This window comes from Pollachius pollachius (assembly GCF_949987615.1).
Source record: "Pollachius pollachius genome assembly, chromosome: 9".
NCBI lineage: Eukaryota > Metazoa > Chordata > Actinopteri > Gadiformes > Gadidae > Pollachius > Pollachius pollachius.
Window position 1 is genome coordinate 13,647,738 of NC_136942.1, and position 13,943 is coordinate 13,661,680.

Here is a 13,943-nt window from a genome sequence, read left to right on the forward strand (position 1 = left end):
CTTTTGTTCTGTTTTTATCATTTTGCCTCTTCTTGAGTTGAAGCTTCAACCACAATTCTACCCATCAATTCTACAATACAGCCAATGACAACACAGGGAACACATAAGAAATTGTTTTTTAGTTATGAGAAGATTTCTCCACCATGTATCTTCTGCAATGGTTTTAACTTTGCCTCCATTCTAATCTTTTGACCCGCAACAGTTTTAGATAAAATGACTCTGGAGTCCAGAGTAATTGCGTGCCACTAGGATTCGGGTACATACTGGTACTTCCTGTTGAGCCCAGTGTTGTCCTGTCGCTTCCTGAGTCCAGCAGCACCATTCCTAGACAGATAAGGAGTTGCAAAGGTTACATCAACTCCAAGGAATCTCTGTAATGAGCCCTACAAGATAACAAACCTTGAATGACCTATCTTTTATCATGAAATACCTGCCACTGGTTTATCTCGTTTTGCTGGGGTTGTGGAGACCAGAACCATCTGGTGGTAATTATTCAGGTTAAAGTTGTGTTCTTCTGTAGGATCAAATCAACCTTTTTGAAGAGAAATGTTTTGTATTCCACCACACAGCAATACGGAAGCTCTTCATTGGTTTAAGTGGTTTACCGGTTTTGTGTTTCCTTTGTGGCTTTGGCTAACATGTTTGATCATGTAACTACTGCTAGTAGGCCTCGAAACAAACATTGGCACATTTGGAGATAAACTTGACTTACAGATCTGCCCCCAGATACTGTTCTATTATTTGCGCTCATCGAAAATAATTAAACCATTCTCCAGAACTGATTCACCTTACAGTTAAGCAACGTTACTCAACCTTCCTTTCTCTCTCCTCCTCCAGGTGGAAGCGGCTTGAGGCTGGCAGTTAGACGACCCTCCGCCATCGTCGGAGAGGCGGCGTCGGGACCCGTGTGAGGGCCGGTGCTGGATCCAGAGACCCCTGCCAGGGGGGGGGGGTTCAGGGCCCTCACCGCCCTGCGGGTGTGAGTCTGGACCATGGGGGACGTGGGCGCGGCGGGGGGCGGGGTCAAGGTGATCCGCTCGCACACGCTGTTCGACAACTTCGTCCAGGCCAGCACGTGCAAGGGCACGCTGAAGGCCTTCCAGGAGCTGTGTGACCACCTGGAGCTCCAGCCCACAGACTCCCGGGTCTTCTACCACAAGCTCAAGTCCAAACTCAACTACTGGAAGGCCAAGGCGCTCTGGGCCAAGCTGGACAAGAGGGCCGGCCAGAAGGAGTACAAGAAGGGCAGAGCGTGCGCTAACTCTAAGGTAGGCCTCCCGTCCCATATGGTTAGGAAGGGGATTTAGGATCGTCTTTTTGACAAGCCCCCTTTTCAAAGTCGGCGTATAAAGTTCACCATGTTTTGTTTAGAGTCACAAAACATTTTTGTGTACGGATCGTCCTTAGTTATTTCCCTTTTGGTTTCCTTTGGTCTTTTTGGGTGGGGTTTTGAACAAAGCAAAACAAACTAGTCATGTTCTGTGACTCTGAATACGAACGGTGACCGAGAAGACAACGAACACAACTGGTCTCATGTCACCTAGAAAACGTTTAAATACGTTTCATCATCATCGTCATCAACTTCTTCCCCATGCGTCCCCTAGTGTCTGATCATCGGTGCGGGGCCATGCGGCCTGCGTACGGCCATAGAGCTGGGCTTCCTGGGGGCCAAGGTGGTGCTGCTGGAAAAGAGAGACGCCTTCTCCAGGAACAACGTGCTCCACCTCTGGCCCTTCACCATCCAGGACCTCCGGGGCCTGGGGGCCAAGAAGTTCTACGGGAAGTTCTGCGCCGGCGCTATCGATCATATCAGTGAGTGGACGTTGCTTTCTGTACTGGATAAATATGAATTCAGTCATTTAGTGTTTAAAGGTGACATATTAGCCCACCAGGTGTGAGTATGATTTGCCGCTACAAGCCGTTTAGAAAATCATCCTTTTCTGATATCGCAAGTGGGTGTGTCCACCTAGGAGTATGTTGGATAGATCAGTCTACCAGCCTACCCAGTGGACTGTAGCAACGTTGCTTGTCTAACCGTCATGCATCTAGGTGGACACGCCCACCTTTGATGTCAGAAGAGGCAGATGTTCAAAATGGCTAATCACACTCACACCTGGTGGTATAATATGTCACCTTTTAAGTGTTTCCCAATCTTTTGGTCTCTTTTACCCCCACGGCCCCATAAGTGTGTCTCAAGCCCCCTTTCCTTAACACGTCATCACAGATGTTTTGCTTTTGAACTAATGTTATCATATTATAATTCAAATGAATTTACAGAGACGTCATTGCATTACAGGCAGACTGTGGACATTGGTGTATTCAAACGCACCACCATTCCTCTGAGAACCCTAACCACTAGACTACATACAATTTGTGCGTCTGCTACAAATATTTGGATAACATAGTAATGCAATATCCCGTTTGCTTGAAGACGAAAACCAAAGGCAGCTGTATTCTGTTTGTAGGGGGATTATGATGATTGGGTGGATAATGTTGTTTCACGGTCGTTGTGTTACTGACATCAGTCCCCTGTTCGGGCCTCCTCTCGGCGCACTGCAGGTATCCGTCAACTCCAACTCATGCTGCTCAAGGTGGCTCTGCTGGTGGGCATCGAGATCCACGTCAACGTGGAGTTCAAGGGGCTGATCGAGCCCCCCGAGGACCAGGAGAGCGAAAGTAAGCCACGCTTCCAGATGACGAGATGCCCTTCTAGCTGGGTGACTCTTCTTAATCGCAGTTCCTTTCTTAAAGGGATTTACAAACCGGTGTTTAATGACACCCCCTAATCCCGAGGGTAATAAAACCACACAACACCCAAACAAGGGAGGAAGAACTTAAAGGCTCTGACGATTAGTCAAGAACTAGTTGGTTGGCGTATCACCATATTCTGAAGAAAGTCTTCAGTACACATCGCTTCAGCATGCGTTGACATAAATTATGTCAAGAAAAACCTGTGTTTAACACTTAACACATGGTTGACTCATTTCTGACTGATGACACATGGCCTGCTGTAATCTCAGAGATAGGCTGGCGGGCTGAGATTAACCCCAGGACACACCCCGTCAACGAACTGGAGTTTGATGTCATCATCGGGGCCGATGGGAGGAGAAACACCTTGGCAGGCAAGTCGGTGTGCGTGTGTGTGTGTGTGTGTGTGTGTGTGTGCGTGTCTGCTTGGCATCGTCATATTGTTCTCGCTCCCCCTTTCCTGTTCTTCCAAACACAATGACTTGAACTTCTTTCTAGGGGTGTGAGCTTTTGGTATCTCATGGTTCTAGATGCCATTCAAATTATTGGGGGTCACGATTGGGTTCAAAATCTATTCTCAATTCAGTTAACTTGTAAATGGAAACTTGTCTTAGGTTTACAATTTAAATAATATAACCTCATTTTCTTACACCCCTACTGCTGTTCATTAATCGTGCAACCTTAACTTCCTGATCCTCAACGTTTGAAGTCCTCCTCTCTGCTTCCTTCCTTTCCTTCCATTTCCCCTCCTAGGATTCGCACGCAAGGAGTTTCGGGGGAAGCTGGCCATCGCCATCACGGCGAACTTCATCAACAGGAACACGACGGCAGAGGCCAGCGTGGAGGAGATCAGCGGCGTGGCGTTCATCTTCAACCAAAAGTTCTTCCAGGACCTCCGAGAAGCCACAGGTCCGCCCAGCTCAGCTTCAGAAACACCCAGCACTCAGATCCCTATTGTTAACGTATCCCCACCAGTTACATGGACGACTTTAGCTGTAGAAGAAGAAGAAGAAAAATCTGCAATAACCCTCCAATTAAATAGTTGGATAGCAGCTCTCCCATTGGAGTTCACTGCTGACGTTGCATGTGTCCCCAGGCCTTTGTTGTGTGTGAGCTCTAGTCCATGTAATTGCCGCTGTTGTCAACTAATGATGGCATTTACAGTTGGCAGTCACACAGCAGTCTGCGAGAGCCAATGGGAACAAAGGGTGAATTGGTTTTTGAGCATGATGGTAACAATGCTTAACTCTCTGTCTCTCTCTCGTTCCTCCTCAAGGGGTTGACCTGGAAAACATAGTCTACTACAAGGACGACACACACTACTTTGTGATGACGGCCAAGAAGCAGAGCCTACTGGAGAAAGGAGTCATCCTGCATGTGGGTGATCCATGACTTGCTTTTCCTAGGCTGATACTTTTTATGCGGTTGTTTTTATTTCCTCTTAAGGGATATTGTGATAGAGTCAGACAAGGTCTGTGTTGAACAATGAACACCAACTGCCAAGTAAAGCGTCATTTAGTCAGTGTTCATGTCCTTCGTCTGCCCACTTTACTGAGGAAATGAGTGCATTTTCTGGATTTTCTGTTGGTGCTTTTATATCTTAAGGCTTTATTTATTTTTAAAGGTCACGAAGTTCACTGCTGTTTTTTAAGTGACACATTGTTCTTGAAGGGGTTTAAACAAAATGACTTTCCTCCTGTGCGCTGCCCAATTTGAAATTACATCTTTGGGGGATTTCTAAATGGTTAGAGAAAAAACAGTTGCTAAAGCACCACTTAACCGGCACTCAATTATCTCAGAAGTTAGCATGTCTGGAGCCCAGGGTTAAGCCATGGGTGACTTTGTGTCTTCGTCTGTCTGTCATTCTGTCTGGAAGGTCAGGACCTAGCAATGCTAAACTATTCTAAAGGTTTTTCAACATCCCTTAAGGAAGTTAAACTTTATCCAGATTTATTTTAGCTTTGTTTTTTTACACCAGTTTAATGTTTTCCGTTGGAATGAGTCGGGTCAGGGAAGGAGACGTGTTGGAACGTGCTGGTACCCGGATAGGCGGTAACTCCTCAGTCCCTCCGGTTATGTGTCAGTGTTCTTTCAGAGTTCCCCCATCCCTCCGCCCACAGACCCACCACCACCCTGGTCTCATTCCCACATCACTGCCCAGGGACCGATGGGGAAGTCAGAATAACCACGCCATCACTTTTTCACGAGTAGCGCTTTAAGAATGTGCTTGACATTTTTGAACTTTGAAAAAAGCAATGTATGTTTTCCTAATCCACAGTGCTGACTACAGAATCAATTACAAGTTTCGAGGATTCGTTGGCCACTCGAGGACAGAATTCTCGAGGTGTCCCATTTGTGAACGAAAATGCAAACTTTCTCACCATTCATCTTCTTCTTAAGTCATCATTCCGCATTTTCTCGTGCCTCCAGGACTACGCGGACACGGAGATGTTGCTGTCCCGGGCCAACGTGGACCAGGCCGCCCTGCTCTCCTACGCCTGCGAGGCCGCCGACTTCTCCACCAATCGGCAGCTGCCCGCGCTCGACTTTGCCATCAACCACTACGGCCTGCCCGACGTGGCCATGTTCGACTTCACATGCATGTACGCCTCGGAGAACGCCGCGCTGGTCCGGCAGCGCCACGGCCACAAACTGCTGGTGGCGCTGGTGGGGGACAGCCTGCTGGAGGTGAGCGGGACAACGCTCGCCGTGTTGTGAATGGGAGGGGTTTGGAGCAGAGACTCTTGTTTTGAGTTACATTACTAGATATGCAGAGGTCTCTTATTTTGAAGGAGCAGAGTGGACAAACTAACGGAAGTTCGGGAATGGGTTAGTTTGCACTCTCTTTGTTCCCCGACTTTGAATGAGAAGATGCAGGCTGGTGAAAATACGCCATCATCTACCCAGTCGTCGTAGTGTCCTCACAAAAAATATACAACGCAGAGTGAACCCTGCTAGATATGTCATACGTTGGACGCTTTTTTCTTATGGTACCGCCACTGAACTTGCGGTACTGCGAGACGCAGTTGTCTTACTGCACCGCGACTTCAGTGCGTACGTCCTCTGCTCTCTGTTCTCTCTCATAGTGTGGTAGCCTTATGCTCACCTTCTGCATGCACTGTGAGTGCATGATCTGAATACATTATGAGTGTATCTGCTAGTTCTGCATGATCTGAATACACTATTCTGTGTATCTGCTTGTTCTGCAAAATCTGAATACACATCTCTGCTACATAGCTAAATTGGCGTAAATAGTAAAACAAGAGAAGCCGCTTCTCCCAAGGTGAATCTTTGTTTGGACTGGTCTGTGACTGTGTTTGCTGGTTGAAAAGTAATTCAGTTCATATTCTTTTTTTCTTGTGTACCTGCAGCCTTTCTGGCCGATGGGGACCGGCATTGCCCGAGGGTTCCTCGCTGGCATCGACTCAGCCTGGATGGTGCGAAGCTGGGCTCAGGGAAACAGCCCCTTGGAGGTGTTGGCCGAGAGGTGAGGGGAGGGTGGATCTACCCGTAATGCAAACTCAAGGCCTCTTCCTTCTCCTCCTCCCCTCCCCACGTTCCTTCCATCTTATAACAAGAGACGCACGCACACGCTCAACCTCCACAACACACTTAAAGTACTTTAAGAGGAAGTATGTCTGTATTAGGTCTGTGGCGTCAGGACACTCCTTCTTTGCTGCTAATGAGATCAGAGGCTTTCTTGAGTGCATTGTGGTATACTCAGCTCTGTCTTACAGCCCCCCCACCCACCACCATCCCCACAATCCCATCTGCTTATGATTTACGATGAGCCTCAACCTCTGGGTTATGTCCTCCTCCGTAGTTGTAGGTTTACATCCATTTGGAATCCGGTTGTAGGCGTCACCAATGAAGCCCCTTTCTGAAAGTAAACAATAACGTTCTTTTGTTAGCATGGCTGAGAGTGGAGGCAGAATAATCCCTTAACTAGGGCTGTACCTGAATCATGGTCAACAGGTCACTCATTTGACGATTTATGGTTCATTTTCTTGTCATAAAAATAAAACATTTTCCAGCTTATATGCCATTACGGTAAGTGTCTAAGGGACCAGGTTGATGTGACGTAAACGATAGAGCCATATGGCTGAGTCCACTTTAACATTAAAAGAGAACCAACATAAAATATAACGGAAGAATTTTTAACAAATATTCACAACATCAGTTATTTCTGGGGTTGTGTGTGGGCATGTGCAAATATGCATAAACCTGAAAATATGTACAGTGTATATCCATGTAACAGAACAAGAGGTGGCAGGCTAGGACGCTACCTCCTGTCCATTATTTTATAGTGAGAAAGTTGGCAACCCTAGTTTCATACAGTAAACTGTAAACTTCAAAACAAGACTAGGTTAAGTTACCAGCTTTTCCTGATATTTTTAAAATAATGCTCGGGAATATTTTGCCGTTGCAGCACTTACCTGTCCAGGTTTGTTTTTTCATATGCTGGTTTCATAAGGTCTCACATGAAATGCGTATCATTGATTTTGTTGGCTTGTAGTAATTACTTTCTCTTTTCCATGATAACTGTTGTGACTTTATTATAGGTTAAGCCTCTATATCCTGTTTGATTCCATTATTGCAAGGCATTTAAAAAACCTGAGATTGTTGGACTGTGAGAATGTACGTGTAACTGGTTAACTTTTTAGGGTCCAGCCCTACCATGAATGCTTAGCAAACACCGGAAATTAAGTTTTGTTAATGGGTCGTTTGGCTGAATATGTCCAGCATTAAAACTATTTTCCTTATTATACAATCTTCTCTCCTACCAGTTATAAAGAGTTTATTTTTTACTGCTAATGAGGTTAGGATGCCAAGGTTAGGTCTTGGCTCAACCTCAAATCCTTAACCATCATTTAAGAGCTCTGCTCTCAGAATCCTCACCTCATAAATTAAACACTTGAAATGTCAACGGGAAGGTATTGTACCCTAGTATGGTACATTACCATCTAAGGAGCTGGACTTCAATCACAAAAGTAAAACGGTACAATTATTTGAGACCGCTGTAGAACTAACGTAAAATATGAAACACTGCTAGCTCTAGAGCTATGCCTATTGTTAATAAAGCAAGAAATCCCATAGATGATGTAACAATATTGTTATTATATCTTATAATAATACCAGATCAATCACTTGTTAACCCCTGGTTCCCCAATCTCTCATGAGTGGAACAATGCAAACTGTAGTCCCGTATCCATACCTACAACAGACAAAACTCTACTTCTGGCTCTCCACACCACAGCAAGATGACCTAGTTTGGAGAGTCGATGAAGCCTGTTATTCGTACATGCTCCGTTTTGCTTTGTTTTGCCTCCAGCGAACTTCAACTTAGAAAAGGTCTGTTCAGTTGTAGGTGGAGTTAATGATTTGTTTCATTTCGGACCACAGGGAGAGTATTTACCGCCTGCTGCCCCAGACCACACCGGAGAACGTCAGTAAGAACTTCAGTCATTACAGTGTGGATCCCACCACGCGCTACCCCAACATCAGCCTCAACTTCCTCAGGCCAAACCAGGTAGGAACGGAGAACACAGCCCCACAAATCCCATGATCCATTATTTAGTTCAGACGCCTGTCTATCTTCTTTTATGAATTATTTGGATTTAGTTTCAAAGATTGGAATCAACAATCTATTTAATTGTAAACATTGAAGATGACAGCCACTGTAAATGTTTGAGATTTTTTCCAACCTTTGCATGGAAGAGATGCGTGTTTTCATACTAAGGCGTGTGTGTGTGATTCACCTCTGCAGGTCCGGCACCTCATTGACAACGGGGAGTCCAGAGAAATGCGCATTGAGATTGAGAACGTGATCAACTCTGCGTCGTCCAAATTGACCAGGAACGGTGCGTAACAATTATGTGTTAAAGTTGGACAACAGCACATAGTTGATTTCCATGGTGTGAATCTTGAATTATATTTAGAGGTTCAATTAAAATGCAGGGTTTTGATTTATTTTTTTGAAATTCCGAAATGTGACAATGAACTGTTTTTTTAATATTTTAGAATATTACCGGTATGACAAGCGGTTGCGAGGTAACATGAAGCACAAACGCATGGCGTGTTTATCTGGGTGTGATTCCACTAACTTAAGTTCAGTCCCAGATGATGTGTCCTCATGGATGTAACAAAGCATATGGAACTCGAGGAACAACTTCATGTGTTTGTCTGTGGATTGGATTGGAGTTTTTTTTTAATGCACCGACTTGTCGTTTGAGCTTCTTGTTTGGTCTGGATAGAGGATTGACTCTTTGACTCTTAACCTGTCTGGAATGTTTTTCTGTTCCGTCAGTTCCATTTCAGTGTTGTGAGGGTCAACACTAAATTCATATATTCCTGCATTTTACCCCATGGTTCACACACGCATACGCACACGCATACGCACACCCACGCACACTTACTTTCCTGTTGCCCGACTCATTCCCATGATGCATTTGTGAATCCCAGTCCTATCTAGCTGTTTTTAAAACATGTTTGCCCTTTTGTGCCTTTCCTGTACCCAGAATCCATCGCTCGATCCAGTAAGCTTCTCAACTGGTGCCAGAGGCAGACAGAGGGCTATAAAAACGTCAATGTTACGGACCTCACCACGTCCTGGAAGAGTGGGCTGGCCCTGTGCGCCCTCATACACCGATACAGACCGGATCTCATGTGAGTATATGGAAAACACTCTCAAACACAAATGTGTCTCTGTGTGTGTCACAGTGGGTAGGGATGCGGCCATCTTTCAAACATGTGCTTCAAACCCTTAGAGACTGAGCTACATATTACCAGGTGACTTCACGGCTTGAAACGTTTGTGAGCCATGGAATTCCATGGCTGCCGCTGCCGCTGCTGTGTTTATGACCGGTTTCGTGGGATGTCTAACACCGGGGCTGTGCTTCATATCAGTGTAACCTGCTACAAACGCATTTGCCATCTGAATGGCCCGCTGTGTGTTATTGCCGTTGCCATGGGTCAACCCGGTGATTACCTTTTTAGAATCGAATAATGTTCATGTCTACTTTGACCTTTTCAACCATGCAACGTTTATGGGGAGTTCTGGTTTACTGGCTTTTATAGTTCAAATGACCGGGGCACATTTGTCTGTTCAGACATCTGTAAGGAAACTACGCCCGCCGGTACTGATACACTTATTCTGGAAGATGGACTATAAGTAGGGGGTATTCCCTTGGGGGCGGTCTACTGCAAAACACTAATGCATTGGCATTGCAGACTTTTAGTATGTCATTCTAATTAGTGTGGATTGCCTGTCTTTTTGTAACGCAAGCTCAGCATCAGCATGTCTGCTAAGTGGTCCATTGTGTGTATGTGTGTGTGTGTGTGTGTGTGTGTGTGTGTGTGTGTGTGTGTGTGTGTGTGATAATTATAGTATACATTTCATGTTGAACAAACTGCTAGACTCTAGAAAAAAGGTAATGCACATCGTCTGTTGTGATGTTTATAGCATCAGTAATATAATTGTCCCCAAAATATTAGTTGAGCATAGAACAATCAAAAGTATACATGTAATTTGTTTGACATGATGTGTTCGCTTGTTCAGATTCTTGCCTAGAGAAACTAGCCCTCTTCTCTGATTAAATATGCTTTTCTCCTCTTGTTCCCTGTGTTTGTTTTTCTTTCCTTGGCCTCAGGGAATACGACTCGTTGGATGAGCGGAACCAGGAGAGGAACAATCAGTTGGCGTTCGACGTGGCAGAGCGGGAGTTTGGCATCTCCCCCTGCATGACGGGCAAGGAGATGACCTCCGTGGCAGAGCCCGATAAGCTCTCCATGGTCATGTACATCAGCCAGTTCTACGAGATGTTTAAGGACACAGTGCCACCCGGAGGTGAGTTTGCGTCAGTGCAGCAGGCTCGATTTGGTTTCATAGCCATGGCCCCTTTAATGGTATTTGTCATGTGGGTCTTTATTTAATTAAGTGTATGTGCTTTTCAATTGAGAGAATGAAAGAATAAAATAACAATGGGGTTGCAAGACGAGGAGAGGGACAGAAACCTCACTTATAAGACTACCTTTCCTATAGAATAAAGAATATGATTCAGATACTAATGAAACAAAAAATTACAATTTTCATGGATGTCATTTTAGTTTGTAGAACGTATATATATTTTTTATTTAAAGTTAGGTCCTCCTTGAAGTGAAATTCCTGTATTTCCGTCATCATTCAACTACTCGTGCCCATTCCTGTACGCTATTCCAGATAACCCCAACCTGAGTCCAGAGGACAAGACGGCGTTGATCGCGAGCACCAAGTCGCCCATCTCCTTCCTCAGCAAGCTGGGCCAGAGCATCGCCATCTCCAGGAAACGCAACCCCAAGGTCAAGAGGCCTCGCATCAGCTGCCGTTCAGGAACACTGAGTCATCCACAAACCACCGTGGCTGCAATTTAAGTAACCAACTCACTAAAAATATCCTCTCACATGCCCACCACAGGACAAAAAGGAGAAGGAAACGGACGGTTTGGGGAAGAGGAGAAAAACCATCCAGGCGGAGAATTCTGAAGACGTAAGTGGACACAGCTGAGTTATTCCGTTCCAGTGAGCGCGCTAAAGTAGGTCTAGCCGACACCTTCCGATTCCCAACGGTTTTTCCCCCCCCCCCCCCCCATCCCAGGAGGATCAGGTGAGGACGGGGCCTGACGACAGGCCGTCGCCCTCCACCGCCCTGTCGGACAGGAGGATGGACCCCTCGGCCGCGGCGGGGGGCCGGGACAACAAGGTCAAGGTGATGGCCAACCAGCTGCTGGCCAAGTTTGAGGAGAACGCGCCGGAGAAGTCGACGGGCCTCAAAAGACAGGTATGCAGCGGGATCACTGACCATGGGTCTGTTTATAAAGTGCGCTTCCATCTAGGGAGAGGTTCTCAGCCTTGTCTTTGCCCAGTGCCCAGATGGGTTTTTGTGTTACACATGCATTTGGAGGAATGGTGTAAACACGATTTAGACGGTTATCATGTAGGCTGGAGAACCGCTCAAAGGAAAGGATGTGGTCAGTGTTTCGTGTTTTATCGATTTTCTTTTCAGCTGCATTTATTTGTCCAATCGGCGTTAATAAATATTCAGATTCAACATGCCGCTTTTGCGTTTTTTTCACAGCCCTAGTCTTCTTGTGATTTAAAAAAAAAAAAAAAAAAACGACAGCGAAAGAAAGTCGTGGGCCACTTCATCCGAATTAGCTGACGCCCAGAATGCTAATGTTGGCGTGGCTGTGCTAGTGCAGTATTGTTCTGCAGGGCAGTAGGTGGCCTCATGGAGCTGAATGTGCTTCATGGTCCAGGCTGAATGGGTCCAAAGACCTGTGGGCTGGCAGCTACCCGGGCTCAGCAGAACGGGGCCAGTGGGAGGGAAGAGTGGGCTGAGGAAAGAACACCGGATTCTATTGTCCATATCAAAAAGAATGGATCGCGCCTATGAACTCTTGCCATGCGTCATTCTCTTTTGTTGCTCTGTGCTTTAGAATGCTCTATGAGCAGGTCAGGACTAAACGTCCTGCTGGGGAATTGTTTAGTTTACAAACTAAAACTTTGACCATCTGAATTGATGAATGAAACCTTTTGTGTGTTATTTAGTACACAAGGCTGAACAAATCATACAAATCATTTTACAGACAAGAATCATGAAACAATTGTTTGTATTTTGTTTTAACAATGCTAAGTGCAAACAACTTTATAAATACAGCTTTTATAAAAGTTTTATAAATACAGCTGTTAAAGGGACAAAGGACTACTATCCATTGATGTTGGGTGCTCATCTTATTTATACTAAAGCATTTGTTCTAGCCTTCTGTCTCCTGCAAATCTTACATAATGTTCGGCTGTTGCCTTTCAACAGAACTTTCCATAAACATAACCAGTGGGTGTCATCTGTATTTCAGGATATATTACCATCTCAAGCAGGAGTGATGTTTTCTTTCTTTCTTTTTGTACTGTGTAACTTGTTTTTGTACTTTGTAACTGGTTGGTTCTAATAGTGTGTCCTGCAGTGTGATCTTCTCATGACATCATCAGTATTCTGGGGTCCTGGACAATGTCGCACTTACCTCCATGATTCTTTTTCCTTTTTTCTCCATCTCTCATCCCTCCTTCTCCTCCATGACCGGTATATTCTCGGGCCTCTTTAAATAATGCGACACATCTCTCGCCTCACCCTTCGACCTCGAAGGCGGGCTCTCTCCCCAATCTGGACCTCATTCTCACCATAAGCGCGCCTGCTGCCCCTCACAAGCAGCCCACCCGCCTGGCCCCTGTGCCAGCGTGGAGAAAGGTAAAAAGTGTACCCCCCCCCCAACAAAACAACCCCTAGTATCCCCAGCCTTCGTCATTAGATAACGTAGCTAATCCTATTGCCTCACTGACCTTCTAACCATCTGTGCCCCCACCCCCCCCACCCCGAGTGTGACGGTGGGCCAGCTGCTAGCTGCTTGTTGTGTCCTATACCAAGAACTCCCCTCCCTCAAGACATCCTATGAGTAGCGCGTGGTAGGATGATGATGTCATCAAGCCTGTAGTGTGGTGTGTTGAGTCCAAACCTTTAAAAAGTCCTTCCTAACATAATCATTGGCTATTAACCCGGCTAGTCGTGTGTGCGTGTGTATGTGTGTGTGTGTGTGTGTGTGTGTGTGTGTGTGTGTGTGTGTCACGTGGTTGGTGAGTCATAGTAGTGATGTGTGTGTGTGTTACGTCATGCATCATGGTGTCTCCTGTCCCTTACCGGTTCAGAGGCGAACACAACAGCAGGAGCAGCTCAGCATTCGCTATAAAGAGTGGGTGAAGCATCAGACTCTGCCTAGCGAAGGGGAGCAGGTACTGTAGGCTGCGTGTTCTTCCCTGTGCGTGCATCCCTCATAGTGACCCACTGATCCCCAATAGGAAAGTACAAAGTCGTTGATAGGTAGAGTTGTGGCCTAATAGCTGCCCTCTGTTAGCTGTACCTTGTGGGGAATTGAGTTGTGGTTGTGGTTGTAGTTGTGGTTACTTCAGGGTCCAAAGTGAACGCCTGCCCCAAGCCAATAACAGATAGGTTTGTCGAAAAGGCAGCTACATCTTTTTTTATCGGGGTTACATAATAAAACCATTGCTTGGCCCTTAGATCATTCCAGTCTTATAGTTTAAAAGACAAAATTCTTAAAAAAGGTTAAGTAAAGATTAAAGTAGATTCCGGACCCTGGGACTACTTCCTC

At 45.7% G+C, this 13,943-nt stretch overlaps 1 protein-coding gene across 8 annotated transcripts in view; it reads left to right on the forward strand.

Annotated features, from left to right (window-relative positions):
* The first annotated feature begins 950 nt into the window (after nucleotides 1-950).
* The window catches only part of mical3a (microtubule associated monooxygenase, calponin and LIM domain containing 3a), a 44,452-nt gene continuing 31,459 nt past the window's right edge, over nucleotides 951-13,943 (forward strand). For 3 of the 8 annotated variants that reach the window (XM_079743644.1, XM_079743642.1, XM_079743641.1), the window contains exons 1-15: nucleotides 953-1,268; nucleotides 1,605-1,812; nucleotides 2,560-2,676; nucleotides 3,021-3,122; nucleotides 3,502-3,657; nucleotides 4,025-4,125; nucleotides 5,179-5,436; nucleotides 6,120-6,235; nucleotides 8,152-8,278; nucleotides 8,516-8,609; nucleotides 9,267-9,414; nucleotides 10,398-10,594; nucleotides 10,967-11,085; nucleotides 11,201-11,272; nucleotides 11,381-11,563. In XM_079743644.1, coding sequence (XP_079599770.1) covers nucleotides 993-1,268; nucleotides 1,605-1,812; nucleotides 2,560-2,676; nucleotides 3,021-3,122; nucleotides 3,502-3,657; nucleotides 4,025-4,125; nucleotides 5,179-5,436; nucleotides 6,120-6,235; nucleotides 8,152-8,278; nucleotides 8,516-8,609; nucleotides 9,267-9,414; nucleotides 10,398-10,594; nucleotides 10,967-11,085; nucleotides 11,201-11,272; nucleotides 11,381-11,563 — 2,274 coding nt within the window. In that variant the 5' untranslated portion in view covers nucleotides 953-992. Of the gene's footprint in view, nucleotides 1,269-1,604; nucleotides 1,813-2,559; nucleotides 2,677-3,020; nucleotides 3,123-3,501; nucleotides 3,658-4,024; nucleotides 4,126-5,178; nucleotides 5,437-6,119; nucleotides 6,236-8,151; nucleotides 8,279-8,515; nucleotides 8,610-9,266; nucleotides 9,415-10,397; nucleotides 10,595-10,966; nucleotides 11,086-11,200; nucleotides 11,273-11,380; nucleotides 11,564-13,943 lie in introns of all 8 variants that reach the window. The other 5 variants (XM_079743643.1, XM_079743646.1, XM_079743647.1 and 2 more) reach the window with 4 other exon arrangements.